Genomic DNA, 27,821 nt, shown 5'->3' on the forward strand with positions numbered 1-27,821 from the left:
TATCGAAAACTTACGATACGATATCGTATCGTATCGTATCAAAAATTACGATATATCGAAAATTCGATAATTTTTCGATATTTTTCAATACGATACGAGCGATATATCATTTTTTCGGTATTTTTCCCCAGCCCTACTCCTACCACTTATTTTGCTCTTCATACCCCAATTTGTATTCTATCTGCTCAAGATAAACCATTTCTATATATTTGATCAAATTCACCTTATATACATCCATCAAAATAATAATGTTATAATGTGCATATTGAATGTCACATGTCTGCATTCTGTAGAGATCAATGTCTACAATCACATCAGGATCAATCTTGAGAGAATTGACCTTACTCTTGAGATAATATCCAACTAATTCTTCCTCAGTTGGGTGAAATCTGAAGCCTGGAGGCACACATGATTCCAGAATATTCTCTATTAAAACAAGTGACAAAAATAGTAGTAGTAAGTTTTAGTTGAGGGGAATGTTTTTAATTTGCTTATGTTTTTGTTGAGAGAGATTTCTCTCTTTCTTGTTTTGGGGTATATATTTGTAGCTACTTATGAATTAAAGGACTGAATTAAAGGACATGAAATCTTTGATCTATTTTTCACTTTTAGGAGAGTGAAATTCACACAACTCTGAACATCTCATTATTCATAATTTCATATCCATTCGTGGGAAAAAATGATAATGGTCCCATTGCATGTGTTAGATTTTATAATTAACCATCTCTAGTGCTAAGAATTCTTAGCACTAGAGAGACACATAATACCGCAGATGATTGAGTTTTAGAGTCGCAATTGTATTGCGTTTCATTTTTATAAACACATGTATTAATATAACATACATTAACTGTAGTCTGCACAAAATGCTAAAGAACATCATGTACATGCGAGGTTCAAACAAAAATATTTTCTGTTGACAAACTAAGGATTATTTTTAATCTTAATTGAGATAATGCTATCTTACAAACATACTCCCTTATTATGCTTCTAATAAGAAAAGAAAGTGGATCTGTGGGGGTGGTAATATAGTAAAAATAAAGAGAATATAGTAAAATGTGAATGGAGAGAGAATGTAGTAAAAATATAATGAAATAAAATAAGAGAGAGTGAAAATGTCTTGCAATGGAATATCAATCACTTGTAAGACAAGACAATATATGCCCCTAACTAGTGCTCGGTATGGGTATTTTTATTCAAAGAAAAACTACTTCCTCCTAGGCTCCTAGCACGTGAAAGCACCTCAAATCCACTAGGAACGGGCAAACTCGACCAAGTTTCAAGAATGAACAGATTGTGCAATTAACAGACAAGGCTAAGTAGACTAACTTCAACCTGAACAATGTCATAATTCAGTAGTTGAACACCACATTGTGTGTATACCAAAACAAAATACATTTTGATCGATTTCGAACCGAATATAAGGATCAAGAAAAGAAACAAGGGGGACCATAACTCTTTGTTATCTCCATGCCTTTCTACATGCATTTTCTTAAAGCTAAGGAATCAACAGCTGTTTCTCACAAACATTCCAAAGGCTCAATCTGACTAATTAATTTTGCTAAATCTTTTCCTACAAACACACAATCTGTGATTTTCTCACTACCTACCCTTACATGTGACCTAAAAAGGATAAACATTATGATATCAGTCCTCATTCATGAAATAATTTCAGGAAATAAATTGGAATAAAATAGCCCCAATTGGGAATTGATTGGAATCAATTAGGTGCAAGTTTGGTGGGATTAGTATATTGTAAACTCCTATATAAACTATGGAGGTTTTTGAGAAAGATATCTAGAAAAGATCAATTGTTATCGGTGTATACCGTAGGCCTTGGTGAGAGGATTATTGGCCTCCTGGGAGGATTGTCTCTTTCATTTGTTTCTGTATTTCGAGTTAAGTTATATCCCGATCCAGTTTCTATTCATACATATCTTTTCCTGCCTTTACTTCATATCACATTAAAGCAACTCCATCTCTATAAATAGAGTCGCTTGCTAGTAACCATAATCAAGAAACTCTAAAGATGAAGCTCCTACATTTGTTTCTCATCTTCATTCTCTTCGTTCAGGTACCTCCGGTTTGAATTACTCGAATTATTGAGAGAATATTTCCGCATAAACCACTGGTTTCAACAAATCTCCAATGACCTTCATCTGCATTGTGTTGTCTCTAGGCTTTTGTGGTGGAGGGCGAAGAGGGAAATCTACAAGAGCTTACGAAGAAACATCATCGGCCCCATGCAATAAGTAACTAAAGATCCTATGTTCCTATTTTCACATGTAAATGATATGCTGACTTAATGCAGAAACTTGAATGACAGATTGCAACTATGCATGCACAAGAAGATGCAGCAAGTCATCAAGAAAGAAAGTGTGCCATCGCGCTTGCAAGAGCTGCTGCACGACGTGCCATTGCGTCCCTCCAGGGACGTACGGCAACAAAGCCCATTGCCCCTGCTATGCCAAGCTTAAAACACATGGAAATAAGCCCAAGTGTCCTTGAATGTGTGGTCATAGAAATGAATATGTGTGATAAGGATTTCTTTCTCTACAGAATTCAGGTTTCAGATTTCTTGTGTTGTTAAGGCTGCCACTCTGATGATTAATTTGGTAATAATTTAGTTTTCAACATTCTTGATTTCAAATTTCAAGTACAAGAACCACAGAATAGAATAAAATGCTGCGAAAATATACAAGTATCAAAGGAAATTTTGATGTATTAATACTAGTAGAATGGAATGTATAAGATGTCACAAAATCAAGGATGCCTATACAAAATGAACATAATGGCAGTTAAAATCGAGCCCAGCAACGTGTGCATTGTGCCACACAATCACCCTTGCAATCAATATTATAACCTAGAGCTTTCGGATTACGAAGGAGGAGGTTTCTCAATGTCTTACCTTTAATGCCCCATTGATTATCGAGAATCTGGACGTTTTCTTTGAGTTCGTTTTCCAGGTTGCATCCAAGCACCTCCGGAAATTTCTTGAGAACTTTTCCAAGATCGTCATCAGTGAGGCCTAAATCCTTTAGGTAACTTAGTATCTCATTAACAACTTCGAACTTGGGAACTTCCTTCTTTCGCTCCTCACCCCAATAAGGAGAATGAATATGACCAAATGCCTTGCCAAGAATCTTGTCTTCCTCCTCTGTGCCAAAACCATATGCAGACAGCGCCTGCCTGCAAGATTCCCATGTTTTCTTGTCTTCGTCACTGAGAATCACATCTTCAGTTTGAGCAGTAGAATGCAACTCCCAGTTCTTAGATATGGAAGAGATTGGATGACGTCCCCCTCGGAGGGCGTTCCATGGGGTGTAAGTGGTAAGGTTTATATTTGCAAAAGGTTTGCTAGTTGTCAATGCAGCGGCATCAGGCTGCACAGCAGAAACAATAAAATGCTCGGGTCAGAAAATGGCAGAAGATATTATCGAGTCATTCAAGCAATAGTGAGATATACAACTATACATAATACATATATTTGATAAAATATGAAACTTTCCCAACAGAATGGTTAGACTGCCAAACAGGAGCTCTAGTGATAGTGGTCAAATTAGCACAAGCAAGTGAAAATTTCCATTGACACCATACCCTTGCAATAAAAAGAGACCGAATCCTATAGCCCTTCTTGGATCTGATTTCATGCCCAAATACATAAATACGTAGTTTTAGTCACAGTTTATACGAACGTGGTACTGCCCCATGAACTACTATGAGCATAGCCAAAGATAGTGTCTACCAAACGATACGCGATCATTTCTAAAATCACAATGAATCTAGTATTATTACCAAAAGTGCAATTCCTTTTTCAATTGGAACACACAGATAATTTCATATGGATGAATCTTTCATGTCTCTCGGATTCCAGTGCACTTAAACTGCAGATGTATAAACACTTTTTAGCCACACGCAGCTGAAACTCATAGCTACTCTAATACATGATCTCCTGTTGAGGAAAGCACAGGTATTCAATCAGGGAACATTATAGGGGACAAGGCCGGTGATTCATATCGAAGAAAGTACCCGGTGACAACGTGCCCCTAGCTACACCCGTTGACGAACTTAGGCCGAATTAGCACGATATAACCAGAACAAACAAGAGCTTAATTTCTGATTGTAGGTATTAATTTCGATAGTTCAACTTTTCCGATCAAGAAGCTAACACTTTCACTATTCTCATCTCAAAACTGTGAGCAATTCAGAAAAACTGAATATTAAATGAAGAGCTTACGTAATTACAAAACTGTGCAGTTGAATCAAATGTCAGCAGAGGAGAAGCCATAGATTTTCCCAGCATCCCTGATCTGAAAACAATGATTCAGACAAACTAAAACGATGCCAATTTCCTAATTCTAACATTAATCCCAAGGAAATGTAAGCCAATATTCCACAAATCAATCAACTAAATTAGCCCCAAATGACTCATACTTACAAGAGTCAAAAGTAACAAAAAAAGAAAAAGAAAATCGATAAAACTTCCACGAAAGAGCCGCCCGCGAAGAAGGTAATTAAAGAATTAGTACCGTGGTTGGGGAGCTGGATTGAAACGACGTGATTGTGTTGTGACAATTTTACAAGAAGAGAGATGTTCTTGTTGCAGTAGATTGCACCAATTGAGGTGTCCTCCTCTGTTCCACTAAACCCAAAAGCCAAAATAATCTTATTATAGATACAGTACATAATTAAGTATATTCTATATTTGAACTTCTATATGATAAATATTATAAATCCACTTTAAATTTTTATTGATTTTAAAAATCATGGTTTAATAATTATGATCTTTAACTTTACCAAAAAAAAACATGATCATTAGTATACTTTGTGCTCCCTTCCCTCCATCGTATAGTCTTTTTTTCCCTTTTAGTTTGTCTTATTCAAGATATCTATTTTTTATTTTAAAAATAAATTTCTCTCCTTTTTTTCATTAAAATATATAATTATATTTTTTCTCTATTTACTTCAATTAACAATTTTTCCTAAAATTTTATATTACCATTTAAAAATATGGGCATCTTGAATAAGTGAGACGAAGGAAGTATGATTTCTCATATCGGTCGAAATTAGGTGTAACTAAAGTTGACATGACTCTAAAAACCACACGTATTGCCTTTAATGATGTAATTGCAATTTTTCACATATATGTGTAATTTTTAAACAACTACTTCCTTCGTTTAGTTTAAGGTATACATATTTTTTATTTTGTTTAGTTTGTCACACTCAAGATAATCACTTTTATATTTTGAAATAAATTTCTGTCACCTCTCTTCTCAACAAAATACTATCTAATTACATTTTTCTCTCTATTTAGAGCATCTCCAAGAAGAAAAGATATATTAAGAAGGTATATTTTTCATTTACCTTCTCAAAAAAGTTATTATACATTCTTTAAAAAGTAATGGAATCTAAGGAAAGAAGATAAATTAAAAAGGCAAACAAAAAAAACCTAACTTTTTACCTTTTTTTATCAAGAAGATATAAACATACCTTCTCAAAATGAAAATACATTCTCAAAATGAAAGAATGTAGAGTAAAGGCCAAAATTGGTCCTGAACATATGACCATTTTACGTTTTTTGTCCAAAACATTATCTTTTGAATTTTTTGGTCCAGAACCTATGGAAATTTGATCATTTTGGTCCTCCGTCAACATTCCGTTAAAAACTAACGGTCAACGGATTTAAATACGATTTTGACCAAACTTAAGGTGTTAATTATAATTTTTAATTATTTTAAAATTAAAAACTCCACAGCTTCTCCTCAACCAACAATGGCAGCAGCCACCGCATCAGCCACCTCATTCTCCACCGCTCACCTCTTCCGCTGGTCCTCCCTTAACCTCAAACAACCTCTCTCCCTCTTCTTCGCAAACCCCCGCCGCCGATTTCTTATAGATTGAAGACTCATGAACTTGCCCCGAACTTATTCTTGTAAATAAACCCAACAAATAAACAAGATAAACCAAGAATAGAACAAGAAAAAAAAAAGGATAAAAAGATAGAGGATGGATTAGAGTTATGATTTAGGTGAAGAATAAGAATAAAAATCCCAAAGGTACTTTCACATACAAACATCTAATGGCTCTACAAACTAGCAACACAAGAACTAGCAAGCATACCTTTACAATCAACCTTAGTCCGGCAAAAGATCGAATGCAACCCGAAGGAATTTGATAAGTCTTCAAAAGATGAAGAAGGTGAGCTCTCAAATATGGAGAATTGGTCTCTTACAAATATTCCAAAGCTGCTTGAAATGAACCCTAGCAAGAGTATTTATACTAGGAGTTAAAAAGAAGCAAAACAAGACAAGTCTTGGTCAAAAAGTCACATTTCGGACAAAACACCAGACCGGGTGTTTCCCACGGCTCATTTCACCCGCCCGCGTGAAGTCTCTGGACAAAAACTGATTTCTCGGCAAAAAAACCCGACCGGGTGTTTTTGGGTTGGCAAAACACTCGTCCGCGTGTTTCTTTCTGCATTGCGCGGCTTTCTTAAAACTATCATAACTCTCTCATCCGAACTCCGTTTGGAGCGTGTGAGGTACTCACGCGAAGCTATTTTAACGATGAAGACAATGGTGGTCTTAGAAGAGCATTTGGACACCATCTTGATAGGAAAATTCTGGTTTTAGTTAGACCTCCGAATCCGGTTTGGCTCCTTGCCATATCTCCACCTTCTTTTCGGACCCCAATCAACCCATGGCCCTCGATGTCGTTGCATCCTATGATTGTGAATCCCCGGATTCACATCAATCCCTCTATCTCTTAACCATCTCATCCCTTAACTCTTCATTCAATTTCATTTTTTATTTTTATTTCTAACAAATTCAATTAATATTTCATTGAAATATTAAATTAATACTAATAATTCATAAAATCATTAAAAACCATGAAAATTACAATATCCGAAAATACGAATGGATTTGCTTCTAGAGATTCTTCCATCATTCGACGCATTTGTTCAAATGGATCCATGAATAGATTAAATTTGGGAGAAGAATAATATTTTGAGATGAAGAAGGTAGAGTGTTTGTGTAACATCCCGAATTTTCCGAACCCTAATTTTATAGCCCTAGAATTTTATTGATGACGTGAGAGACGAGAATTAATTGATGAATGAATTTATTGAATGAGTTTTATTGACCGAGTCGAGTTTAGGGTTGCGTTGGAAGTTTGAAAAGTCAAACTTGTTGATTATATGATGTGATTAATTAAATTGTGAGGTGAATTATTTGTTTAAGGGTGAGTGAGAATATTAGGGAAAATTTCCATAAATACTAGCCACCTAATTCTTGAGATTTTCGAACCCCTTCACTCTTTGGAGAGGGAATTCTATTTTTCCGGATTTAATTTAATTCTTGGGATATTTATCCAAATTAAATCCAAAACCTAATTATTCCTTATTTTGATGAGAGAAAATCGACACCCCCTTATTTCTAGGTGATTTTCGAAAATCACCTATGTTGGGAAGGAAATATTATTTTACTTGTTTAATTGATCCCTTATTGATTTCCAGACATACCTAAAATTAAATATTTGAGCAAATCTTACCATACTTCAAGAAAATCTTGCCATATTCTATTTTAGTTAATACTAAAAATCCATTCCTTAAATATATATATATATATATATATATATATATATATATAGGGGAGTGATCAAAACAAGTATGTGCTTAAATCAAGAAATGCAGTCCAAATCTTGGCCTTAGGATTAGATGATCTAATGGTCAATAATTAACCAAAAATACGGAAGGTCATAATTAAGCAGTTTTAGATCATATTATAAAATTCGGGTTTATGTCATGTTAAGATCATTTTAGGTCATGCTTTGTTAGCATGACCTAAAAATAAACTAACTATGACCTAAAAATACCCTACGTATGACTGTGTTCTGCGTTTCTGTATTTAAATCTAGTTTTCATAGATCAAAACCCTATATACATATATATAGGGATGTACTAAGATGACAACCCTCTTTATTGTAACACCATACCACCATTTTAGGCCATTGGATCTGAAAATCGTGTGTTTGTCATGCTACCACGTGTAAAAACACGGAGGGGTAAAATAGGAAATTTCTAATTTTACGTTACCAGATTGCAGTGCTGTTCATTGAATATTGCAGTCTTACCACAACAATATTGCAGTTTACCACGACTGCAATATCTGATACAGTAGACTGCAATATCTAATACAGTAGACTGCAAACCCGTGTTTTTTCACGAAATTTAATCCTAGGCGTCCATAGATGAGATCTAACGGACTATATTGGTGGTATGATGTTATTTTAACTATGGTGGCACCCTAGTAGCATATATATATGCTACTACACGCCTATTTCCAATCTCTTTGGGAGGATTTTTATTTTATTTTGCTCCGTGATATTTTCTTCTACTCCGTAAAATATACCAAACGAAATCTTGGCTAAATAAGAGCCATATATTCAAAAACTTCATGCCTTGAACCCTAGCTCACTTTTTATTTCTTCTTCCCTACTCCGCAATATTTTATATAATTGTGTAGAATCAAATCTTCCCAAATATTCTAAAGATCTTATTGAACTCTATAAATAAGAAGCCAAAAACCTAACCCTAGTCATCACAAATTTTCGCCCCCCCACCCCCAAGCTCTCGGCCTCTCCCTCTCTTCTCACTCTCTCAATTTTCTTCTACTTTTCTCCAATAATCCTCCATCCTTTGAGAAGAAATAGAGTTTGAGCCTCAAGATTTTTGAAGAACCAAGTCTTTACTTCGTTTCTACCGTTCGTTTTTCTCAAAAAGGTATTCTCATATTAATCTTCTTCTTTCTACTAGATTCTTCTTCTTTCTAACCGATTAATCGGTATTCTTGAACTCTCATGCATCTTGTTTGAGTGAAAGTGTTGATGTTAGATCTAGAGTTGAGATGCGAATGGAACTTATGTGATGAACATGGCCTTGATTGATGATGTTAAGATAAATCGTTGGGAAAAGGGGAATCGTCGAGACATGCATGAGTTAGGAGTTTGTGTTGAATCTGATTTGTGATATATGCCTATGTGATTAAAAGGTGAAATCTCGGTTGCGAAGCGAGATAACAAAGGAAAGAACATATTTGAAATCTAAGCAGTCGAGGTGGGCTTTATTCTTAAATTCTCTCTTATGTTGCAAATTTATGAATGTGGAGAAATAAGGCTGGTTTAACTGTTATGCCATGCCTATGTCTGTTTTGTTGTGATATTGTGCGCCTGATGCCCAGTTTGAGAGTCCGCTCCATTGGGCTATAGGGCTATGGATATGTTTAAACGAATTCGGGTCTGAGAAGGGCCGCAAACCCTACCAAGCTGTGTACACGGTGGGATCGGGAGCCGTCCTTGCTAGTCAGCCGGTCTCGTGGGCGAAAAGTGTGGCCACACTTTCGTCGCACCATGGAAATGTTGAGATTGTGGAAATTGATGAGGAAAATGGGGAGTTGTTTGACTGGCCAGTCTATGGAAATATTTTTGTGATACTCGTTTAATATTTATTTTGATAATTGTAAAACCTCGAGTTCACTATGGTAAGGGTGGCATAACTTATAAAATGTTTTGGTAACGAGCTCACTGAGTATTTCAAAATACTCAGCCCTGCATGTGTTTTCCTTATGTGCAGGTTGAATGGCAACGAGCGGTGGCGGGTGTTGAGCATATTAATTAATTAAGATGGATGTTTTGAACTTTGAGTGTGGTCGTGTCTTCATACATGGCTTCACTTTCTCTTGGTCGTTTCCGCTAAATTTTTGATACACTTTAGTATTATTTTGGATACTTTGCACTTGTTCCTTTCAATTTTGAAGCTTTAGACTTCTTATGGTTTTCTTGGAAATTATGTTAAACTCTTGAGATTTTTGGTCGTGATTTATGGTACCTTTCTTTTACTTATTAAAGCTTCTAGGTTTAACCGTTGACTTATTGGTTTGATAGTTCCTTTAATACTTTGGTCAAAACTCTTTAAATGAAACTCTAGCCTACGTTAAATTCTTTCAAGTCCGTTTTGGTAGCAGTCACCGCATTTATTGTACCCTAGGAAGGCGGGCTGTTATAGTTTGAGTGTGAATAGAGAGTTTTTTTTATGGTGGATAATTTGTGGGAATGATTTAATATTTATAGAAGTGATTGGGGGCTTAAAAAAATAGAAAAAAAAATTAAAATATTGGAAAATGAGGCTATAAACGGCTAGTATTTTTGGGGGAATTTTTTTTTATTTTCGATTTTTTTTCGGAATTTTTATATGTTTCAACGGATATAAACGACGCTCACTCACAGACCGTCGATTGGGCGTCACGGCCGCACGAGAGCTTGCCACGTGGCCAACGCGCGTGGCGAGCTGTCTCGCCAACCAGCTCTTGGCGGAGGGATACTGGACGAGACAGAGTACCCACAGTGGCAGCTCTTTGCTGTCTCGTCTCGCAGATGCTCTTACTGCATTTAACAACTTATTCTATGTCACTCAAGAATGTGAATATCTTGAGTGGGGCGGAGGATGTACTTTCAAGGTTAATCTTGAGTGTATACGTCCTATTTTTTATGTCAATAATTTAGAGTAATGGGCTAAAACCCAAAATGACAAAATTAAGAGATTGAATGGGAGAGTTCAAGATAAAAAAAAAATACTATTGCTTATTCTTCAGCCATCTATAATATGTGATGTAAGTAAAATTCTATGGTATGAGAAAATTCAGTCTTTTGAAAAAAGGAATCGGATTATCGCCACATTCGATTCGGTTGAGTGTTGTTTTGGTGTGATTCAAAGTTTAGAAATCGTTGGGGTAATTACACCATGTACAAAATGTTTCACTAATATTTCAACTGAATACAAAATATTTTTAAGTTAACAAATATTATGCAGAAAGTTTGATTAGTGTTTCAAATTAGTATATTCCGCCTAAAAATCACTAACATCGTTACTTTTTCTTACTTTTCATCCTTTTGATTCTAAAATTAGCTACAAATATTAGCTGAAAGTTAAATGTGATTTTTTTTTTTTAAAGTTAACGTGAATTCATTGCTTGATAAAATGCTCATATGGCAATGCATAAGGTATTATTTAAAGAAATAATATCATATTTTTTAGGGCATAATTTTGGAGAAAAATAAGAAAAAGTAATAGTGTTAGTGATTTTAGATAAAATGTACTAATTCGTAACACTAATCAAACTTTTTGTATGATATTTGTTAACTTAAAATATTTTGTACTCAATTGAAATATTGGTGAAACATTTTGGATGTAAATTGTAATTAGCCCGAAATCGCTGCATATGTTCTGATTGCAAAGCATATGTGATTGGGCCAACTTATAGATATAATGTGTAGTAAAAGAGTGATAAAATTTGATACTTTGTGATATTAATTATTTTATCACGTGGTAAACATACATGCAAAGAGTGATAAAATGATGTTTATGACATCTTAATTTCTTTTGTAAGAAAATATACGTGACACCAAATACTATCTACAATTGCATATGATAAATATACTGAAAAAATGTCATTTATTAAATTAACATTTTATTGAAGTTAATCTCATAAGTTGTAAAAGTAGTTAATTAAAAGATATGTTTTGTGACTTTTGTACTCTTGGCTATTTCACTATTATTTCCCTCACAACAAATGTGTAAGATTGTAAATGGTGTAATAAACGAAACTTACATGAAATGGTTTAGGGCATAGGAACGTGGCATATCGCTCACAAATAAAGGAACATGTCATTAATAAATAATTTAATAAGTTGAAGTTGTAAAGAGAGTTGTTCTTGAATTTAACTCCATATTTAGTTATTTTGTTAAGTGGTTGTTGAATCACACACACTGACAAAACCGCCATCTTCTTCTTCTTCTTCCGTACCGCAGTCGCTACTTCCAACCAAATCTCTCCGGTCAGCTCACGTCCAACAAATTCTCTCCGCCTGTCCTTTCATTTCCCACTATACCCTTCCAAATTCCCTCGGAATTCATCGCCGACGTCCCATAATGTGCGGATGGCCGCCCTCTACAGGCAATCCGGCACCGGCGGAAACGGAAACGGAAACGTGGCCCCCGATTATGTATCCGTCGGAATCCACGGTGGCTCGCGCCACTTACACCACCGGCGATTGAAACCTCCGCCAGCTTATAGGATCTCGGTTGGGCTCTTCGCTTTGACCATCTCTCTCGTTCTCTCTATCTCCGCCCTCTTCTATCACATTTTGCAGAGCAATGGTATGGAAATTCACCAACTTTTTTTGGGGGTTTTGATGTAGTGGGATGGATAAATAGAGTGTGGTTGAGTTTGTGTTTATTGGATAAATTTATGATTGATTTGTAACATCTTACATGCAAGTAGAAAGTGGATGGGGTATTCAAAGCGTTCATCGATCTCGAGCTGTTACAGTTACTGCATGATTGATAGTGGTGGTTGAAGCTCTAATTTCGAATTGACAAATAATTTATTTATTTATATATCTGTATTTGATTTAATCCATAGCTGTTGTGATTTGTAAAACATACTCCACAAAGCAGAGGTTATTGGTGAATCGAAATGCAGATGCTTAAACTTGATCTATGATTTTATTTAAGTGAAAACTAGGTTATGACTTTGGAGGAATCAGGCCTTTTATATGAAGTGATAACCTAATTACATCTGAAGTTATGTAAGACCTATTTTGTACATAGATTTCTCCGAGGTTTTATGACCTTAATGGTTTTCCGACCATTTGGCTGTGGGTTTGTTGGATGTGATGGAAACTAATTGGAGGAACTGTTCTTAATCTTAATGCTAAGGTTCATGAATTTTAGTTAAAAGTGTTTGTTCTGCATTTTACATACTATACTCTATGTTTAGCAGACAAAATAAGCATACACCAAGCACAAGATGATGACATCAGCACGGATGCAGACTTTCTCAAGAATGTGACGCTAACCGAAGCATCTAAGTACCAAAAGTTGGGCAACGGATCATTTTCCCGTGGCAGCGATTCTCGTGATAGGGGCAAAGATGCTAAAATGAGAGATGAAAATGAGGCATTGAGGCAAACCCGGGATGGTTCTGTTGAAAACATTCGTTCTATCATGAAAAACATAAAGAGGAAGTCTATATTTAATGGTTCTCGTAGCGGATTATATAAGGAGGGCGAGCGTAATGAAATGATAATGTTTGAAGCTAAATATAAGGCCTTGTTGAAGAATGTCAAAGGCTCCAAAGATGTGGTCGGTGATGACCAGCTATCTGATGAAAAACCGCTTGTGGATGCTGATGAATATGATGACGGTTTGGACTCACGTGCTGATGTAGTTGAGGAACTAGATGATGCTGGGAATGATGACACAGACCGTGCTGCATCTACTATTTTACCCCAAAGCATTGACACATGGGATTCTTCCCATTTGGATCTGGTTGAAGATGAGAAGCAAGATGTCGTTGAAGAGGCTGATAAAGATTCTAGTGATTTGAATAGTGAGGAAACTCTTCCGCATCCACAGAATGCTAGTGATCAATATAATTCTAAACGGACAAGGCCTGCTGAAGGCCAACCTGTCCGTAGACTGATTCCTGATAAGCGACGCCCAGATTCCAAAAAGAAGCCCAAAAATCGGAAACCTCCAGGTAATTGTACTTCCCTTTTTCCTCCCTTTACCGAATGTGTGTGTTATTGCCACTGATGGTTGACGGCTTTAGGTGCTTGCCAAATGGCAATTATGAATTCCACTGCACTGCTTGTCGAGCCTCCAGAAAGTAAAAAATTTGGAAGATTTTCCCTGCAATATACAGAATGGGAAGAGAAGCCAATTAGCAAGGAGAACTGGGAACCTAGATTTGCTGGACATCAAACACTCAGAGAAAGGGAGGAGTCTTTTATTGCTAAAGATCAGGAAATAAAATGTGGTTTTGTTAACGGCCCTAATGGGTCGTCAATAACAGGATTTAACTTGGATGAAGATGATGCAAAATATATCAGCAGCTGTAACATTGCTGTCAGTTCTTGCATCTTTGGAAATTCTGATCGCCTGAGATCACCAATGGGAAAAACGGTACATTTCCCTACACATTGTTCGGTTTTAGTAAGAAATATGAGTCCTGTATGCTTTTAGACACGAAATTCGTCACTTATATTTTACTCCTAAACATTGAGTGCAAGTACTATAAATTAAATAGGGATCCTTTAGGTCCATTTTCTGAACATTGAGATTGTAAAAGTGTATGGATCATTTTCCTTGCTTAAAAAGTCATTATTGAGGTTGAGGTGCCAATTTGTGTGTGTTCTGAAAATGGAGTTATTTCGGATCTCTGCTTTTGTAGGTCTCACGTTTGTCCAAGAAAAATGTTTGCTTTGTCATGTTCGTGGATGAAGTAACTCTGAATACTCTTTCATCTGAAGGCCATATGCCAGACACCACAGGCTTCATTGGGTTGTGGAAGATCGTGGTGGTGAAGGATCTTCCTTACTCTGATATGAGAAGAGTAGGGAAGATACCGAAATTATTACCACACCGTCTCTTCCCTTCTGCCAGGTATAATACAACAGATTTAACCTTCATTTAGATAAGCCATATTATGTTCTTTAAAATTGCAGTTTAATATACATATCTCAGTTTTCTTCGCATTGCTGTTGCTTGAGATTTGTTTGCCTGTTTTATTGTGGCTTCTTCACAGTCTAATCTGATTGTTGTTTAGGTACTCGATTTGGTTGGACAGCAAGCTTCGTCTCCAGCTTGATCCGTTACTGATTCTGGAATACTTCCTCTGGAGAAAAGGGTACGAATACGCTATCTCCAATCACTATGATCGCCATTGTTTGTGGGAAGAGGTTGCACAGAACAAGAAGCTTAACAAGTACAACCACAGCGTCATAGACGAACAGTTTGTGTTTTACCAATCTGACGGGATGCGAAGATTCAATGCATCCGACCCTGACAAGCTTCTCCCAAGCAGTGAGATTTCAATCCACTCTCACCTATACACAATTTCTTGGGTTTTTTTGGTGCTGGTTATGATGTATGTATTATGTGCTTTCAAGCAGATGTACCTGAAGGGTCTTTCATCGTGAGGGCTCATACGCCAATGTCAAACTTGTTTTCTTGTCTATGGTTCAACGAGGTGGACAGGTTCACGCCCCGTGACCAGCTGAGTTTCGCCTATACATACCACAAGTTGAGAAGGATGAATCCCGGGAAGCCATTTTATCTCAATATGTTCAAGGTGGGTTCGAGTCTAGTAGGTTAGTGGTATCCCTCCCCTTTGTACGAGTTCCCATCACCCAACTCTCTGAGAAAGAGAAAAGGGAAAAATAAGCATGGCTCTTGAAAAGGTTAGGGAGGTGGTTACATTTGGTGATAGCTCCCACAACAAACATACTTTGATATTGGACTGATGTCAACTTCTTTGATTGTCTAATCCTTCAAATGCTCACTCTAATGTTATTGTGAATATAATCCATAATCTAAGCCTAAATTGTCTGGTCTTTTCTTTTTAGGACTGTGAGAGGCGAAAGATTGCCAAATTGTACCGTCACAGGTCCGAGGAGAAGAGGGCTAGTAGCTCCCACGTCGATCTATAGGTATCTTATCTTCTTTTGCCATTCGCTGTGCATCACTGGAGTCATCGGAGCTGGTTCTATAGTACAATGCAAATTATTCTGCCTCCTTTGTATGCTAGCTTTGATTATGTCTCCTAAGATCACTTGAAAAATATACCAAATCCATACAAATTTTGAGTCCGAAATCTCAATTTTTATTATCTATTATTATATTACTATTCATTATGTAAAATCTTAGAAGAAGCAATATTCACGATGACATTACTTGGTAGTGTTCATATTGTCAAGTTCAAGTTATTTAATTCCTTCTTTCTTATTTTACAAACATCCTGCTTCATTGTTGATGCTCATTTTCGTTTAAATATACACACATTCTTTTTGACAAAAATGTATTCAGCTTGAACTCTGAACATGAAAAGTGAAATGTAATTTATAAAGAATCAATAAACTTGAACTGACACAACCTGACACCTCTATAATAAGAATCTAAGCTAAAATTGGTCTCAAACTAACTTTTGTATTGAAAAAAAAGAAAAAAAAAAAATCACCATTCAAGTTTCTTGATGGAAGAACCAGAATCATGCATTGGTAAACTCTTTCTCAACAAGAATCTGATCAGAACCAAAATGCTGGCTTTCTTCCAAGAAATGGTTTGCCCATTTGCCTTTGACAACTTGAAGGCTTTAACACAGCAAACCTGCACATGATCATCTTTCCCAGGTGAAGAAGAACTATCACACAAGTTATCTTCTGCAACGTTTTTCCTCGAAAACTTCTCGTTCAAATCCTCCCACAAAATGTCCATTTTCTCCTCCTTATGTTCATCATCATCATCATCATTGACGTAGCAGAAGTTCTCTCGAAATGTGATAGTGTTGCGCTTGAATTCGTGGAGTGAATCACACAAATTGAAGTTCCATTCATCTTCTCGTACATGCTTCCCTACGGACGGCCAAAGAGGTGGTGACTCCAGCAAGCACGGTGGTGGGTTGGTGATGGTGGCGGGGAAGGTGAAGTCCTCCTCCGCATCGTCGGCCATGAGCTTGGTTGAATTGGAAGTGTTGGTAGTTAGTTCAGTAGTACAAGATATGTGTATATAGCAATAGCAGCACCCTTGAATTGTGTTTTACTTTTAACAGATTTAAGTAGTTCCTCTTCAACGGCTACTAATGAGCACCTATTTTTTTTGTTATTTTTGTTATAAATGTACATTTAATGAGTATATCTACATTAGAATAGGGAATAAAGTCAAATTATTGTGGAAACACCAACTCTTTTATTCATTATAGTCCTGTTTTATGATAAATGTAATAATTTTAGAAACGCCTATAAGTTTATATAAGTAACTTTTAAATGTTAATTAAGCTCAATTTATTGTGTGTAACGGTTGGATGCATTCATGAAAGCTACTAGCATATAGATTTAATTGCATTATTACAGTAGAGTTGAGCTACTATTATTACTATCTCATGATTTTGTCATTTATTGTCTACACCAAATGCCAAGGAGAAATTGATAGAAGAGTTAATTTAAAATTGAAAGTATGTGTACAAGGAAAATTGGGGCTTACTGTCCCCGTATTAAATAGCCATATTACATTTCAAATAACTGTAAAATTCATGTGAATAATAAATAACGTACCTAAAATCGGACTTAGATAATAGTGACGTTGTAAACGGAGGAGTAATAATTGCTGTGCAAATTCAAAGTTTTTTCAGGTACGTGTAATATAACAGAAATTCCATATATTTTACTATATAACTGTGGAAATTCTTGAAAAATCCAAATACTCACATTTATTTGTGTACATGTATATTTATATTCGCACACGACTAGACTTTGTATAAGTCCACTAACGATGCCTTTCAATTTAAAAAAACTGGACTAGTAAACGAATCAACGACGCTATCAATTCAAGGTTTAATTGGCCGAATCAATTATACCATTATTGGACCAAAATAGTGCAATTAAATATAGTTTATATTATATGATCATAAAAATATAAACTACAATAAAAAATGATTAGTTGATAAATAAAATGAAATATGTACATAAATATTAGCAAATGATAAAATATGATTATAAAACAATGAACGATAAATATATGAATATTTTAATGAATGGTAAATTAAATGTAAAATGCATAAAATATTACAATTTGTATGTAGTTAAATGCATACTATAAAATGGATAAATTTTATTGAATATTAATACTATCACAAAAATTTAATAATAGTTAAATATTTTGTACACATAATATTACGTTTCGCGAGCACTTCCGTCAATCTATGGACAAAATTCCTAATCTAAAACCCTAAATTTATTCAATTCAAAACGTCAGCGTTCTCGGCCTCGAGTAAAGTCTCAACTTAGTTTAGGCTAAAGTTCAAAACTTTGGGTCTAAAACCGCATCTATTCAATAATTTTGTGGTGAAATCAAGGAAATATCCTGCGATGGAGGAGCTGCAATCCGCGGTTAATTCTCACTTTGATCAAATGGCAGACCTGGTGGAGAAGCTCTCGGCGGAATTCCGCTCCGGGCTCAAACCTGCTTACGAAAATTTCATGGGTTTCTTCCACGCCATTGATTGGAAGGCATTTTTAGTTGCTTTCTCTGTCGGTGTTGATTGAAATGTGTTGTATATATCTTGCGGTGATCGACATAGACTGTTTGGTTCTTTTTCTTGGGTTTTGCGTTTTTATGTTCTGATTTAAGTGTTTCTGTGTCTTGGAATTTCGAATCGCGTTTCCTTGAAATGTGTTATCTTACATAGAAGGAGCTGGAATTAGTTTGATTAATGGATGTACTAGTTTGTAACTTTAGCTTTTGGGATGTGATTTGCAAAATGATTTGTGTAATTTGCTACTCTAATGAGGGAGTGAGATCAAAGTAACCACATATATTGAACTCTGATGGGGTTTTGATCAGTTATTAGAATTACAGTGGTATGGCTTGTAACCAGATTTAAAATCATTTAAGAGGTTTCTGTGATGTCCTAAACATTTCATGATCCTCTCATTGTGCTGGTTTCTGTGGTTTTCTGTTCCTGATGTTGTAACCACACCCTATCGTTTAGTGCCGATTGGCTTTTGTTGATTACTCGGGAATATATAGTAGATCAAAGGAATTACTCCATGGTGCTGTTGCTTGGGTTTAAGCTGTTTCACTGCCCATTTAAAGCTATGTGTTTCGCCATTTATCTTGTTGTTTTTAGATGTATACCTCATGTATTGGCGTGCATTTCTCTGATCTTCGAATTTCCTTTCTTGTCTGCAGGAACCTTGGTTGATATGTCTTCTCTCCTTCCACGTGATCTTGCTAGTAGTAGTTTTTGTATCACGGCGAAACATCAACTTTCAGATGTTTTTATTCCTTCTAGCATGTAAGACTTCTATAATCTTATCAATAGTGTGCCTTTTTTTATAATAATGGACCTAAGAAAATATGAAGCCAGATTTTGATAAGCATAGAACTGCCATATTTTATTAAATTACAGAAGTATTTGAACAAGCCCTATTGTGATTTTGGAAGATGCAGCAGTCGTACAGTTAGTCGGGCCATAGTTATGAATCATATGTATTTGACATTGTGCAGTAGGAGGGGTGTATCTGGCCGAGAGGCTGAATCAAGTCCTTGGCAGCAATTGGGAAAGCTTTGCAGGCCAGAACTACTTTGACGCTAATGGACTCTTTCTCTCCGTGCTCTGGTCAGGGCCCTTGTTAGTGATCGCGATCATAATCTTGGTAAGCTGTTGCTCACCCTCTTTCCATCCTTTGGTGATGATTTTCACACGTCACTCCATTCTTGTGTTCCTTCCTCATGCAGGTGAACACATTGTTTTCGTTGTGTTATCTGATTGTGAGATGGAAAAGGGCCGAGCTCAAACATCGCGCAAGAGCAGCTCGTGGTAAGGAGGAATAAGCAGACAATGCTTTGTATTTTAGTCTCCCATGTGAAGTCCAAATGTTGGTTTTGCTTACACGCTGGTCTTCTCCTGCTTAAAATTATACCCCTAGTTAGTTTGTAATGCTATAGTGACTTCTTTTAATGGTAAAGCATTTTGTCATCCAATAGTACATCACAAAATTATTACTCCATAAACTAATGAAGTGTTCTAATGTTATACCCACTCTGTTCCATAGTAATAGAGTCATTTTGCTATTTTGGTACGTTTCATAGTAATATAGTTATTTTCTTTTTTAGTAAAAGTCAACACATTTTTCCACACTACTTCTCTCTTATCTTTTTCTCTCTTCATCTCTCTACCTTTTATTTTCCACTTTATTCTTCTTTTACTTAATTCACCTACCACAAATTTTCTTAATTTTCGTGCTGAAAAGAAATGCATCTATTACTATGGAAAGGAGGGAGTACAAATTAGTTTTGATAATTTTGTTTCCTATTAATAGTTCCTATAACTAAGGACTTTATATATTTATGTTTAGTAAATTAAAATAACGAGAAAAGTTACAAAATTCAGTGAGGTTTATATCAAGAAAAAACAAATTATGTATAATAATAATAATAATAATTATAGGTATATACTTCGACATTCAACATCTAATTACGTACTCTATTTTGTTTTATCTTTTGTAGTAACTATATTTTTTTGCAAAGTAAATATCTCGATTGGTGTATGCATGATATGCATAAGAGATATTGAAAAACTTAATTGATAGTAGTAAGAGCATCCGGAATGGTGCTTTGGCCAGCCATAGGCCAGCCATTCTCTCCCCTCTCCCCTGCCACGTCAGCAACACTAAAAAAACCACCTGCCACATCAAATTTAGGCCAGCCATAGGCCAGCCGCAATAAAAATAATTCAAAATATACTACATTTACGGAATTAAAATTACGATTAAAATACGGAATTAAATTTACGACACATATACGGGAAAATTCATTAATTGCATTTAAAAAAGTTACATAGATAAAAAAAATTTACATGCATAATAAAGAAAAAAAACTATCGCCGTGCAATCCTCCGTGCCCACAACTCTTCAATTATATCCTTTTGGAGTTGAATATGAGCATCCACTTGGCGCATGTTGGCAAATTCCTTGAGTCGGCCGGCTTCATCGAGAGGTACCCCCTGTCGTACACTAGGGGTGGCCGTTCCGTGGCTTGGACCGGCTTCATCGTCACTGACCCAACTAGTCAGTTGTACGCCTTCGTCTTCGACGATCATGTTGTGCAGGATAATGCAGGCGTACATTATCTCGGAAACGCATCCGACATCCCACAAACGCGTTGGGCCCTTAATTGCCGCCCATCGAGACTGGAGCACACCAAATGCGCGCTCCACGTCCTTGTGCGGCGACTCCTGTCGTTGCGCAAAGTAGGCCTTATTTTCATCACTTGTTTGTCGGATCGTCTTCACAAAGACCGGCCGCCGAGGGTATATCCCATCCGCCAAGTAGTAGCCCATATCATGCCGGTTACCGTTGGCCACAAAAGAGACGGCTGGACCGACGCCCTGGCACTTCTCGTTGAAGAGGGGAGACGAGTTCAGGACGTTGAGGTCGTTGTTCGACCCGGCTACCCCAAAATACGCATGCCAGATCCACAGCCGGTAATCAGCTACGGCCTCGAGGATTATCGTGGGGTTCTTTGACTTGTAGCCGGTCGTGTAGGCCCCCTTCCAGGCAGTCGGACAGTTCTTCCACTCCCAATGCATACAGTCTATGCTGCCTAACATCCCCGGGAACCCATGCTTCTCCCCGTGCATCTGCATCAAATTCTGACAATCTTCGGGAGTAGGGCTTCGAAGGTACTGCTCACCGAAAATGCTGATCACGCCCCCACAGAACTCCTTCAGACATTTCAGGGCTGACGACTCACCGATGTGGAGGTACTCATCCCACATGTCTGCCGTGCCTCCATACGCCAACTGCCTGATTGCCGCCGTACACTTTTGGATAGGGGTGTGGCCGGGTCTGCCAGCCGCATCGTGCCTGAAGCGGAAACACAATATTGACGCTCCAATGTCCTAACGATGCGCATAAACAACTCCCTGCGCATTCTGAAACGCCGCCGGAACATGTTGGCGGGAAACCGCGGGTACTCTGCAAAGTAGTCCTCGTACAGCCGCTGATGTGCAGCTACGTGATCCCGATCAATCACTGCTCGGTGGTGGACAACTCGTGGAGGGCGAGGTATCACCTGCTGTTCCACCATACGCATGTACCGCTCCATCCCGCGGTTCATGTAGGCCTCCATAGCCTCGTTCATCCTCCGTTCGTACTCCTCAGGATCCACACCACTACCACTACCACTACCACTACCACTACCACTACCGCTACCACCCGCGTTACTCATCGTTCGATGATGCTCTTGTACAGAAAGTTAGAGAGATAGAAAACTCGTTAAAACAAGTGGTGCAAATGAAAATGAAACGAAAATCGCGTTTATATATGATTTTGTTTTTTTAAAAAAAAAAAAACGAAAATCGGCGCTGGCCGATCGGGCCTCCACAATGGCGGCTAGCCGATCGGCTAGCGCTTCGGCCAGCGACGAGCGATCGGCTAGCCCACGCCGTTCCGCTCGCCGAAATCGCCCTCGCCGGTTGCAATGGTTCGGCTAGCCGGTCGCTAGCCGACCATTGCGGATGCTCTAACTATTAATCTTAATTAAAATAGGCTATATTTACAACCATTTTAGTATGTTAGTATTTGTGATATAATTTTTAAAATGATTTTAAGAGGTCAGATGAGACTATAAACTACTCCTGTCATAAATAATTATGTGAATATGCTGAATATCAAACTCTTTTTCTTCCCAAAATGCAGTTAATAACAATAATTTTAGCATTAAATTCCCTCCAATTCCAAATCCAAAACCACCCAATCTGAACTCATGATTTGCAGATGATCTCAACTCATCATGTGTAAGCAATACATACATTCATCGTCGCATCCCATTTTGATTCGTGATTGTTGCATTTGTTTTCGAAAAAAAGCAAAATTTGGGGAGTAAAGACATTAAATTCGGGGGATATAAAACAAGGATTATCATCATTAGCACCGGATTCGGTCGATTTGGGTCATGTTTAAGGACAATCTAATAGGGTTCGCATTAGCTGTGGGATCGAGCGCGTTTATCGGATCCAGCTTCATCATCAAGAAGAAGGGTTTACAGAGAGCTGCCGCATTGGGCTCTCGAGCTGGTGAGTCTTACTTTCTTCGGATCTTGTTGTGTCTTATCTTTGTCGCTTGCTTTTATAGGAGAAAGGTATAGATATTTTTCGGGCATTGTTCTTTTAGGGATGTAAAGGTAAAGCTAGAATTTTATTTTTTATAATTTTTTTGTAATCAACACTGTTATTATCTTGATTCAAGGAAAAAAGTTCAAGTTTGTTAGTTTTGAGTGGTTCTCGGAGCAAGTGAGCAACTTGCTAGCTTCAGAATTATATGTTTCTGAGTATAGAATCTTCATAATCTTAATTTTGGTTGTTGGTGTAATTTTATATAGGGAACCTAATGTCTAGGCACAACTTATGCATACTAATGTCTAAGGCTTTTATTTTGTCATAGTTTCTAATGATTGTCAATTCCTCAATTGAAGGCTCGGGAGGATATGGATACTTGCTCGAACCACTTTGGTGGATCGGAATGTTTACTAGTAAGGACTTCTTTTTTCATATATACGAAGTTATCAAGCTCTTTCTATGACTCTGATCAAACAAAGGTGTTGTGATTTTCTCAGTGGTCATTGGGGAGTTTGCCAATTTTGTTGCTTATATGTATGCCCCTGCCGTCCTTGTTACACCACTTGGAGCATTAAGCATAATTGTCAGGTTATCGGATGTTTTTATCCCATCTATATTTTGTTGACAGCAATACTAACAAAAACTGAACAGACATTGCGTTCACTGGCAGTGCTGTTTTAGCTCATTTCTTACTGAAAGAAACCTTGAGGAAGTTAGGAATCTTGGGATGCATTTTATGTATAGTGGGTTCTACAGTTATTGTGCTTCATGCACCTGGTGAACATGCTATCAGCTCAGTCGATGAAATCTGGGAGTTGGCAGTACAGCCAGGTGAATCTATGTACTTTAACTGCTGCTGCTTTGATTTCTTTCTTTTTCTGTAATGGTGGGATGAGGGTGAAAAAGAAAAAGAGCAAGGTATCTGTATACTTGTATGGTTTCTTGGTCCAGCTTTTCTTTTGTACGTGGCTTCAACAATAGCTGTGGTCTTGGCGCTTGTGTTGTATTGTGAACCACGCTATGGACAGACAAACATCATGATTTACATCGGGGTTTGTTCTGTAATTGGATCTTTGACTGTAAGTACATGCCATTGCTTTTGCCTTCTTCATGTAAATCATGTTTTACTGAATCTTGTTTGGGGTCTGATTAAAAGTGCTGTTCCTTTGCAGGTTATGAGTGTGAAAGCACTAGGCATTGCTATAAAGCTCACATTGGAGGGCAGTAGCCAGGTAGCTCACTTCAAGTCCTGTGTATTTGCCATGGTGGCAGCTACATGTGTTATCACTCAATTGAACTACTTAAACAAGGTTGGTATGTTCCGTCCTTCAAATTCCAAAATTCTCATTCATGCACAAGGATATAAATTTTGTGATCTCGTCACATAACTCTTAGATGAGGCTCAAATTTTATGAACAATTTTGGCATCTCTCCAGGCTCTGGACACATTTAACACAGCTGTCGTATCTCCAATTTATTATGCCATGTTCACATCACTTACAATTGTTGCCAGTGCCATAATGTTCAAGGTATCTGTAGTGTTGCTGGGTAATTTTCCGGTGCAGCTATTACTTTGGTTAGAGTTAAAACTCAAACTACTTTCTCCTACTCCAGGATTGGTCTGGTCAGAGTGCTAGTAGCATCGCCTCCGTTCTCTGCGGATTTATAACTGTGCTTTCAGGTACAATGGTTTTGCACAGTACAAGAGATCCCGAGAAACAGCTGACTAGAGGTAATTAGTACTAATATACTAGTAACCACCACCTTTCACGTAAAATGAAATGGTATCTACACCTTCTCTCTCTCTCACTCGATAATTTCTATGGATCATTGCAAGCTGAGCATGCTAAAAGTTTGATGTCCAAAATTTTATCCTGCTCGGTGCATTTGGGTTTTGCAATACAAACTGGCCAACTTTTCTAGTACTTAAAAGTCGTGTTGGCAATCGAAAATCCGTGTCATGGCTTTGAAAACAAAGGTAGAAATTTTCTTCAAAGAGCACATGCTCTGGGCTTGAAAATGGTATCTCCCCTTTATATCCTAGGGCAATGATCTTATATCCGAGCCTAATATTCTGTTCTGGATCCGTTTTCTAAACTGAGAGACTGAGCCACAAAATATCCAATACACGATCCTTGCTATATGATAAATGTTAGCTTCAAGCCTCTAGGGAAAGATATTTTGACGACTCTAGCTTGACATCTTACAGATTATTCCGTGCTTTCTCCACATATATCTTGGGTTGTTCATGGGAATGGTGAGATATGGAAACAGAAAGACAACGATGAGTTGCAAAGTGAATACGTTGCAATCATCAATCAAGACCATTTCAAATAAGGGAATATCTTGATCATGTAGTAGCTACTGTATAGGATTATATGAAGTCTAAATTGTTTATTGATACGTTTAGTTATCTGGTTAAGGAATGTTATCCTCCTTTTTTGGATTGGAGAGTTGTACTTGTATGGTAGATGTAAGATAACTCCAGCAATTTTTTCCTTCATAGACCAAATTGGTCTAAATATTTGTTGTATTAGTAATTCTTATTCTCAAAGAGCATTTTTAACTGCTCCTTTTTTTATTAGTCATTTATATTAGTTTTTATTATAATATTTTATTAAGAGTGAACTACACTAATAGTCCATGAACTTGTCAAAAAATGCACCAATGGTCCCTGAAAAATTTTTATATCATTTTTGGTACGATAAGACTAAAGTAACCCTAGGCACCACTAGTGTGAATATTTAAAGTTTAGGGACATTTTGGAGCTTTCAACTATCCTTTTAATTTTTTTCATTTTTTTTATCACTATTTTCTTTTATAAACTCAATTATACTTTCATTTAAATAATATTTGATGCTTTATGATTTCATAAATATAAATAAGAAACCAAATGTTTTAATTAGGATTTATTTATTTTTAAAATTAACGCGAAGAAAAAATTATATTTAATAGTAAAAAATTTTATTATAAATATTAAAGTGAATTATAGAAAACTCTTTGTGGTATTTATTTTTACTTAAATTTTTTAAATTTGAGAAGAAAAAATATTATAGTGAATTATAGTATGAGTAATTTTTTATTTAAAAAATGTTACTTAAATATTAAAATATTACTATACTTAAGTGAAATATAAATATTTTAGTTACACTAATTAAAATATAGTATAGTGAAATATATTTTTTAAATATAATAATTAAAATATAAGTGAATTATATTAACGTAAATTGAAGCAAATTCTTGCAAGTAATATTTTTTTACTAAAAATAAAAAAGTAAACTATAGTAATTTTTTCATTATAAAGCTAAATATATATGTTATTCAAGTAATTATTTAAAAAATTTAAGTGAAATAATTCACAAGAAAATATTTTTTGTTGTAAAAGGTGCTTTTATGTATGTCCAAAATAATTGCAAGATTGAAGAGGTACCAAAATTGTAATTTCCAGATACCAAAAATGTCCTCCATGGCATTTAGGAGATATTTTGAATGCAGAGGGATATAAAAGACCGACGGGTACCAAAAATGTAATTTTTAGGGACCAAATATGATATAAAATTTTTTTAGGAACCATTAGTGTATTTTTCGACAAGATCAAGGATTATTAGTGTAGTTCACTCTTTTATTTTAGGGTGCTGCGATTACATATTCAAATTACTACATGGTGGCAGTTAACATAGTCGTTGGAGTTGATATTGACTCTTTTAAATATTCTTAAAGACGAAGAAAATATAATCTGCAGGTAGAAACTGTGTTTTCAGTATAGTATTTTATATCGCACTCAGTTGACTTTGCTTTGTAAACTGCCTTGTGATGTTAATCAATTTCCACCAAATTCTAAAACCTGTATATTTGTACAATCGTTAAAATGATTCCCACATTAGTTCTCAAGATTCATAAATTAATTACGCTATATTGCCACAAAAATCATTAAAAAATTGGTAAAATTTTGAAAATAGAGAGTTGATTTCTTTACATGCTGACATAGTAGTAAGTACTATTCATTAAAAATAACCATGAGAACCACAACTTATTCATATACTAATAACTAAGTAATTGCGCTACTTAGAGCATCATTAACGCTTGGGGCCGGGCCGCGGTTGGGTCTCGGCCCGCGTCACACAGCGTTGCAGGGAGGCGTTTTCCGGCCTGGGCCGGTCCCGGGGACGCAGTCGCGGCCTAGGGACGCGCCCTGAGTCCGGCCCGGCTCAGCGTTATCGGCGGCGAGACATGCCGCGCCGGGGTCCGGCCCGGCGTTAATTGGTGTTCGGACCGGGACGGGCTGCAATATCAAATTTTTTTTTAATAAATTCGAAATTTTATCTATAAAATGCCACTCCATCCATTTTCATATCTATTCAACTTCATTTATCTCCCTAAAATTCGAAAAAAAATGCCTCCTCGTCAAAGATCAATTGACGCTCAAATGGTCCGAATGTTAGAGGCGGCGATACTGGGAATCCAAGAAGAAATCAACAACGAAGTTGAACGCTACCAAGCTGCTATTCAAGCTTGGAACGAACAACAAGTCCGGGTACCACATCCTCGGATCTATATTCACCGAGACCGTGAACAAGTTGGTTTGCGGCTTTTCACAGATTATTTCTCTAGAGATCCGCGATGAAGTGATCAGATGTTTCGTCGCCGGTTCCGGATGCGGAGGCCTTTGTTCCTGCGCATTGTCAACGCAGTTGTAGCTCGTGACTCGTATTTTTGCCAAACCACCGATGCTGTGGGTCGGCAAAGTATATCGACTTTGTAGAAATGCACATCTGCCATACGTCAACTCGCTTACGGAACTACAAAAGATATGTTCGATGAGTATCTCCATGTAAGCGAGCATACTGGACGGTATTGCCTAGCTAAATTATGTCGGGCAGTCATCGAAGCATTCAAGGATACATACTTGAGAAAGCCAACGACCGACGACGTTAGGAAGTTGGTGAACATGCACGAGTGGACCCACGGCCTCCCGGGGATGCTTGGCAGCATCGACTGTATGTATTGGCAGTGGAAGAATTGTCCAATGGCTTGGAGAGGACAATACACAAGCGGGCACAAGGGCACATATCCACGATTGTGTTAGAA

General features: G+C 36.8%; 5 protein-coding genes across 8 annotated transcripts; 4 read left to right on the forward strand and 1 right to left on the reverse strand.

Moving 5' to 3' along the window:
* The first annotated feature begins 1,821 nt into the window (after positions 1 to 1,821).
* On the forward strand, positions 1,822 to 2,631 carry LOC148934102 (gibberellin-regulated protein 9-like). Its single transcript, XM_089064893.1, has 4 exons — positions 1,822 to 1,895; positions 1,989 to 2,071; positions 2,177 to 2,249; positions 2,324 to 2,631. The coding sequence occupies exons 2-4, from the start codon at positions 2,027 to 2,029 to the stop codon at positions 2,503 to 2,505; spliced, it is 300 nt and encodes a 99-aa protein (XP_088921019.1). The 5' UTR covers positions 1,822 to 1,895; positions 1,989 to 2,026; the 3' UTR covers positions 2,506 to 2,631.
* Positions 2,632 to 2,693: 62 nt separating this feature from the next.
* LOC148934103 (Mitochondrial transcription termination factor family protein) lies at positions 2,694 to 4,660 on the reverse strand. The gene is made up of 3 exons (XM_089064887.1): positions 4,527 to 4,660; positions 4,235 to 4,307; positions 2,694 to 3,380 (listed from the first exon to the last, which is right to left on the reverse strand). The coding sequence occupies exons 2-3, from the start codon at positions 4,298 to 4,300 to the stop codon at positions 2,796 to 2,798; spliced, it is 651 nt and encodes a 216-aa protein (XP_088921013.1). The 5' UTR covers positions 4,301 to 4,307; positions 4,527 to 4,660; the 3' UTR covers positions 2,694 to 2,795.
* Positions 4,661 to 11,775: 7,115 nt separating this feature from the next.
* Positions 11,776 to 15,834, forward strand: LOC125219768 (putative hexosyltransferase MUCI70). Of its 2 annotated transcripts, none has more exons than XM_089064900.1 (7): positions 11,776 to 12,211; positions 12,834 to 13,595; positions 13,668 to 14,020; positions 14,289 to 14,500; positions 14,664 to 14,920; positions 15,010 to 15,188; positions 15,463 to 15,834. In XM_089064900.1, the coding sequence occupies exons 1-7, from the start codon at positions 11,992 to 11,994 to the stop codon at positions 15,544 to 15,546; spliced, it is 2,067 nt and encodes a 688-aa protein (XP_088921026.1). In that variant the 5' UTR covers positions 11,776 to 11,991; the 3' UTR covers positions 15,547 to 15,834. The 2 variants fall into 2 exon arrangements, with proteins under 2 accessions (XP_088921026.1, XP_047977783.1); XM_048121826.2 differs by having other exon boundaries at positions 11,777 to 12,211; positions 12,837 to 13,595.
* Positions 15,835 to 17,830: 1,996 nt separating this feature from the next.
* LOC125222941 (uncharacterized) lies at positions 17,831 to 19,592 on the forward strand. Its single transcript, XM_048125843.2, has 4 exons — positions 17,831 to 18,120; positions 18,803 to 18,908; positions 19,121 to 19,269; positions 19,352 to 19,592. Exons 1-4 carry the CDS (start codon positions 17,980 to 17,982, stop codon positions 19,445 to 19,447), a joined length of 492 nt encoding a protein of 163 aa, XP_047981800.1. The 5' UTR covers positions 17,831 to 17,979; the 3' UTR covers positions 19,448 to 19,592.
* A 2,683-nt stretch (positions 19,593 to 22,275) lies between these two features.
* On the forward strand, positions 22,276 to 25,314 carry LOC125222940 (putative magnesium transporter NIPA6). 3 transcript variants are annotated; one of them, XM_048125840.2, is made up of 9 exons: positions 22,278 to 22,691; positions 23,090 to 23,146; positions 23,213 to 23,321; positions 23,404 to 23,564; positions 23,685 to 23,812; positions 23,906 to 24,043; positions 24,170 to 24,262; positions 24,348 to 24,465; positions 24,943 to 25,314. In XM_048125840.2, exons 1-9 carry the CDS (start codon positions 22,571 to 22,573, stop codon positions 25,068 to 25,070), a joined length of 1,053 nt encoding a protein of 350 aa, XP_047981797.1. In that variant the 5' UTR covers positions 22,278 to 22,570; the 3' UTR covers positions 25,071 to 25,314. The 3 variants fall into 3 exon arrangements, with proteins under 3 accessions (XP_088921040.1, XP_047981797.1, XP_047981798.1); XM_048125841.2 differs by having other exon boundaries at positions 22,280 to 22,691; positions 23,231 to 23,321; XM_089064914.1 differs by having other exon boundaries at positions 22,276 to 22,691; positions 23,231 to 23,321; positions 23,685 to 24,043.
* Positions 25,315 to 27,821: the final 2,507 nt, after the last annotated feature.

This window comes from Salvia hispanica, chromosome 1 (genome assembly GCF_029641045.1).
Source record: "Salvia hispanica isolate PSC_SH4W2 chromosome 1, Shi_PSC_v1, whole genome shotgun sequence".
NCBI classification, from domain to species: Eukaryota; Viridiplantae; Streptophyta; class Magnoliopsida; order Lamiales; family Lamiaceae; genus Salvia; species Salvia hispanica.